Genomic DNA, 6,509 nt, shown 5'->3' on the forward strand with positions numbered 1-6,509 from the left:
ATAATAAGGGTACTACTCCCATCTAGTGGGTAACAGCCAGAGATGCTGCTCAATATCCTGCCACAACAAAGAATGATCTAGTCCTAAATATCAATAGTATCAGGGTAAAGAAGTCCTGTGATAGAGTCTGGGAGAAAGGTGACTGATTCCCTATAATGGGAAGTTGAGAGGTTTATGGACTAAATAACCTTAGTGAAATAATTTCACCATGCCAATTCTCAGTTTCCTCTTTTGTAGTAGTCCCAGGTTGCTTCTGAGGTCCTGTCCAACTCAAACACTTCTGCTGTATGCTCTGCAGGTAGAGTGGTTTAACAAGGATACTTATAGAGAACAAGGGCAGAGGGGACTCAGGAGTTGCAGTACCTGTCCCCCCAGGGACAGTCTCCTTTTTCCAAGATTTGAGTCAGTTGTGTTTCAAAACCTGAAATGCTAATTGGAACCGAAACAAAGAAGTCAGAAGAGTGTTCTAATCAATCAAATATTCTTTTTAACTGACAATTGGAAATCAATTGGACCTGTGAGTTACTAGTTACCATTTAAGGCTAATGAGATGTACCTCAGACTTCATTTCATATTGTTGGAGGAGCAAGTATTTCCTGTGTTGAATTGGTAAAAAGGAGAGAAAGCTTTTTGTGGGTAGAATGTAGGAAAGTTTACTCTTTGGGATTTAAAAAAAATTGTTGTGCATGTATTTCCTTTGTAGCTGTTTCTCCTTAATTTCTTTTTAAAGTTATTTGAAACCCATCCTCACGCACAGCGGCCCCCCGCTAACCACCACTCTTCCCGCCTGGTGTGGTTTGCTAGCTCGATGTCTGACTAGTCCCCAGGTGTACGACGTAAGTACAGCATGTCAGCATTGTGTTCCTTCTGCTCACCCTGCCAGGGAAACCTCTTACCTAGGAAGACGAAGCCTATCACACTCATACCTCCACATCCTCACATTTTGCTTGTCTAATAAGATGATTAGAAATGGCCAACTTACATATGTTTATATTCTTTGCACAGTAATAGAGAAACCTTTTACCAGGGTTATGGGGACTCCCAAACATGAGCAACTGTGATATAATAGATTGGGAATCAGAACAGCTAGGTTGGGATCCAAGCTCCAACAGGCTATTGAAGTGTTTTGCACCTTAGTTTTCTTACCTGTAAAATAGGCTTGGTTGTAAGTTTAGGTAAATGCAGAGGCCAAGACTTACATTTATTTCTATCTGTAGCACCTACAACAATACCTGGCTTATGGAAAGTACCCAGAGTTCAATAAATGAATACATGAATGAGTGAATATAAAAAAAAAAAAATAGGCCTGGAATTACAGGCTGGCTGTGAGCATTAAATGCTAAGGTACACTCTGAACTACAAAGCATTTCACAAATGTGAAGGTTCCTTTTGTAAATATTTATGTTTATGTGGTTGGATCCTTTCTTCCCACTTTCCAATGTTAGAAATAGGATTAGCACAGTATGCAAAGAATATCCATGTTGTGGACGTCTTAGACTTAGGGCTGACTCTTGAGTTCCTGGTGTGTGTTATGGGGAGGCGAAGTAGAGAGAGCAAGCAGCTACCTACAAGGAAGGAGTGGAGTGGAGGGCAAAGGCTTCTTCCTTCCCCATCTCTCCTCCATCCTAATCATCTTGTCATTAACACAGTCACTTTACCCTAGGAGGAAAAAGATTCTTAAATTTTTGTACAGCTATGTAGCTCCCAAAGGCTAATTTCATTCTCTGAGTCATACCATGAAGAAACAGGTATCACAGCATTACAGTTGAGGAAAGTTATCTCAGGGATGATGTAAGCTGTTCACAGTTCCATGATTGTTAATTGGTAGAGCCAACACCCTAATATAAGTCTTCAAATAATTAGCAAAGAACCTGCAGTTTATTTGATCAGTGATGAGAAAGCAGAATGCAAGGCCCAAGTCTGAAGGACAAGGGTCCTAAACAGTAAGTTCTAACAGGGCACAGGGTGGGGGCAATAGGGTTAGGAAAGGTAGTACACATTCAGGTAGTACCAAGGAGAAAGGGATGTGAACAACATCGATAATCAGGGGACATGGAATGGAGGGGAAGGGAAGCCAGGACTGGAGGATGCAGCTCCTTGGATGGCGTGTTCTTACTCTGTGAACAGGGATTATAACTGCCAAGTCATTAAGTATTGTAACCCACTGCTACCCTGCAGTCAGAGAACCCAGAAGCTCTGTGTATCTGTCATCTCAAAGCCCCCAGGGCCTCTGCCCAGTCCCTCAGAAGAAGGCAACTGTTAAAAAGGCCAAATGGGCAGTGACAGAACTTTACACCTGCAAAACCAGATGAGCTGCCTCCTTGGGAAAGCGGGTTCTGCCTAGTAAGAATGAAATTCTGCCCCAGCATTTTCTTTGAATTTTCACTGAACTTGAGAATAGCATTCATGAATGTCTCCTTCTCCTAAAGATAGTTGAGCCCGCCAGCATCCTCAGATCCTCCCCATATAAAAATGAAAATCTGGGAGGCATAGTGGCATGTGCCTGTAATCCCAGCAGCTTGGGAAGCTGAGGCGGGAGGATCACAAGTCCAAGACCAACCTCAGTAACTTAGTGAGGACCTAAGCAACTTAGACCCTGTCTCAAAATTAAAAAAAAAAAAAAAAAAAAAAAAGAACTGGGAATGTAGATCAGTAGTAAAGCATCCCTGGGTTAAAACTCCAGTACCAACATAAATAAATAAATAAAAATAATATTAAAAATGAAAATCCTGTGCCACATGAAATAAACTGTTTCAGATTACAAAATAATGGGTAGTAGGGCTAGAGATGTAGCTCAGTGGTATAGCACTTTCCTAATATGTGTGAGGCCCTGAGTTTTGTTTCCAGTACAAACAAACACAAGAAAACACCTCCAGTAGAATGGTGAGAATATCATTTTTCCAGAATTGTTCTTGCTTTGTAAATGATTTTTAACAATTATGGTAACTTTTTATTATAATACCTTTCAGCCTAAACAATAATGGTAGTGTTCTTTATCAGAAGGACACAAACCAATAAATTAAAAAGTTAGTTTTTATAATTTCTTATCCAGCTACTACTGTACATAAGAAATACCATCTTGTTCTGAAGACTGAACGGTTTGCTCATTTTGGACCTGTCTAAAGTGGAAGTGTGGCCACTTGAAGGCATGTCATCATTGAGACAAAGCATGCTGAGGTGCTACCACTGCATGAAGCTCTAACTAATCACACCTTAAAAATCTTCTGTGATCAGAAGTTTACTAACTATCCCCTTGTTCATACATTAGGGATATGAGGACTAGTTTGGACTCAGTAAAGGTACAGTCATGTACCTTTAAACTGTTTCTCTCACCAGTTTAAGAGACTACTCAAGGTTTGCTTTCTGGAGCAATGTTTGGGCTCTGGACTTGCCATAGCCAACTTAAGATGGGGTGACTTGGGCTACCAGGAACAACCACCCTCAATGCTGCTGCTGCCCCTTTGTGCTGGGGTCCAGGGTCTCAGCCACCTCCAGATACAGTGAGATCTGCTGCTGAATGAATGGTAGCAAAGGATCTTTTCAGAGTCAACAGAGGAACCCAAAGTTGAGAGAGGTGGAGGGGCTCCCTGTGAAGTGCTGGGTGAGAGTCTCTCACTCAGCACTTCTTGTGGCTATTTTGATAGTTGTTATGTGGTTCTCACCCATCACCTGTAGAGTGTTTTGTACTTGGCCAAGTTTATTTGGAGGTATCTAGGATGTTCATCATTCATTAGTTCCATAAACTCCAGACCACTTAGGTTTGTTATCCACCAAGAAACAGTGTTCTTCCACTTTTGAAGAGACTTGTGCTTATTTTCAGCGCACAAATTCCCACAACACTCTTGTTTTGGGGGTTATTTCACTGCATTTTTTTATAGCAGCCTTTAAGGGACAGCTCGTTATATGATATAGACCTTCAGCTTCCCTAAACTTCCATGGATCCTATCATCTAGAATTACAGGGAGTGAGTTGGTTTCATCAGCTTTATGTAACACTCATTAAGCTTTTTTTGTTTTTAGTTGTAGATGGACACAATACCTTTATTTTATTTATTTATTTATATGTGGTGCTGAGAATCAAACCCAGTGCCTCAGACGTGCTAGACAAGCACTCTACCACTGAGCCACAATCCCAGCCCTCATTCAGCTTTGATATAGGAGTCACTCTCCAACTGGGTCTCAAGATGTTTTTGTTTCTGAATGACTGCTCCTTGGGTACTGTCTGGACTGGTGGGTGTCATAAATGGAATGGGTCAGTATCCAGTGTTATTTTTTATCCCACCAGTGAATTTTGTCCCTCTGTAAGAACAATCAGGTCATATTGGAGTTTATGTCCAGGGTGCCATGGTGGGCTTTCCTTCATTTGTAGAATTACCCTCACATGCAGTTCGTCTGTGTTCCTCTCTGTCCATTTTTGGCTCTAAACCTTGAAATAGTATAGTATGTACCAGGACTGTCTCCCTGCATATTGGTAGGTAAAAGCCTTGGCAGACAGATTTTGACAGAGATGGACAAAACCATTATTTAGCACATGTCTGAACAGTAGAACTGGGACATGCTAAGACAAGGAAGCAGGATTCCCTGGGAGCTGGAAACCCAAATGGGGCACATGATGTCATTTGTTTTTGAATTATCAGAGAACAGGTTGAGCTTCAGGACTTTCTAAACACTAAGGCAGAGGAAGAAATTTGGGAGTTTGGAGCAAGTTTTAGAACTGTGCTCTAGATATCTGAGTACAGAATTTGTTTTTCATCATGCATCCCTACCCTGCCTCTTTCCAGTGGGGATTTGAGACAGCAAGTGAGAGGAATTGCGTGCTCGCCTGTTAAAAAAGCTGGAGCACTGGTTAAGGGGAGTCACATTGTGAACTATGTATGAAGAAGTTGACATCACTGACAAACAATGCAGAAAACAAGCATGTGCTTGTCACCAGTAAATACACAGGAGATGTACTGGGAGAGAAGTGATAAAGACTCAACCCAGGAATCCCTATAGCTCAGTGTGTTTACCAGGCCTTCATGTAGCACCTACTACAGGTTGAGTGCCCTTATCCAAACTGCTTAGGACCCAAAGTACTTTAGATCTCAGAACATTTTTTTTTTAATTTTGAAATATTTGCACATATGTAATGAAATATATGGGGTATAGAACAAGTCTAAACACAGAATTCATTTATGTTTCATATATACCTTTTGTGCTTGGCCTGAAGGTAGTTTTAGACAGTATTTATAATAATTTTGTGATAAAACAAAGTTTGAGAACTATCAGACTTGTTTGATGTCAACACTCAAAAAGTTTCTGATTTCAGATACAGGGATGCTTAACCTATATGAGATAAGTACCATCAAGGAAGGGCACCAAGAAGAGGGAAGGAGATCATTGCCCTTTGGTGGTTTATCATCTAGATGGGGAGTCCAGGTTGTGCTTGGGGCAGGCAAGGTGCCCATGATCTTGAGCAGCATGCCTGACCAGGGTGGTATCCTAGACAGAGGAGGCCCTGACATGTAGGGAACATAGGAATTCAGATGTGTTAGCCATCCAAGCCATGACCCTCCCCTTGTTTTACTGGTGAAACTCACTGGAGGGAGAAAGATTCTTTCTGACCTCACTCTGTCTCCTGATACTCTCCCCACCATCTGGTAGTTTCAAGAGGCTCTGACTTTGTTAACGCCTGCCTTGTTTAGCCTTGTCTGTTTTGCTACAACCATTGCTTCGCATAAGATGCCATTCCAGTCCTTTTCCTGACCAGCTGAATTTTTACAGCCTTTATGTGAAGAAAAAAAAAAAAACAATCTAGAGGCAGTATAAATTCTAACTCTGCTTCCTGTCAGCTGGACAACCTCAGGCATGTTTTACTGATTCTATTAGATCAGGCTTTCTACTCTGATCAGGGAGTTTACACCCTTCACAGGGGAGGGGTAAGGATCAAATGAGGGCTTATGTGAAGTTCCTGACAGGTGCATTATAGAAGCTCAATAAAATGTATGCTTTGTTTTTATCACTTGCTTCATGCACCTCAGGACAGGCTTCCCATCAGGGTTTTTCTGTGGAAATACCAGAGTGAAAATGGAGGATATGCTAATCATGGTTTGTCTGCTCCACTCAGTTGCTGACTAGGATAGACTAGTTCAAGTGTAAACAAAGTGGGTTTTGGATGTTTAGTGTAGAGTAGGAGGCCCACCTGAAAGACCTACCCAGAGAATAGAGTCCTGGAAACCTATTTCCAGTGATTGCCCAGTGACCTTACCTGTAACTTCCTTTCATTGTGGACTGAAAAGCTGAAATTGAGTTGGTCTCCCTTCTTGCTTTTGCCACTAACCCTAACCATTTGAAATCAAAACTGCCTGCTGATGTTCAAAGTCCTGGTTACAGCAACAGTGCCTTGTATTATATAGCACTATACAGTTTCCATCCTGTGACCGCACTAGAGGCATAAGCAGGCAATTTTCATAACCCCCAGTTTGCTGATGAGGAGTTGGGGTTGGGGGGCCCTAGCCCAGGAAGCTATAG

General features: G+C 41.7%; 1 protein-coding gene across 1 annotated transcript in view; it reads left to right on the top strand.

Annotated features, from left to right (window-relative positions):
• Positions 1 to 6,509, top strand: part of SLC9A7 (solute carrier family 9 member A7) — a 144,523-nt gene that overhangs the window by 131,415 nt on the left and 6,599 nt on the right. The window contains exon 16 of the mRNA XM_079123558.1: positions 731 to 836. Within this exon, the coding sequence (XP_078979684.1) occupies positions 731 to 836 (106 nt within the window). The remainder of the gene's footprint in view (positions 1 to 730; positions 837 to 6,509) is intronic.

This window comes from Sciurus vulgaris (assembly GCF_902686455.1).
Source record: "Sciurus vulgaris genome assembly, chromosome: X".
Classification (NCBI taxonomy): Eukaryota; Metazoa; Chordata; class Mammalia; order Rodentia; family Sciuridae; genus Sciurus; species Sciurus vulgaris.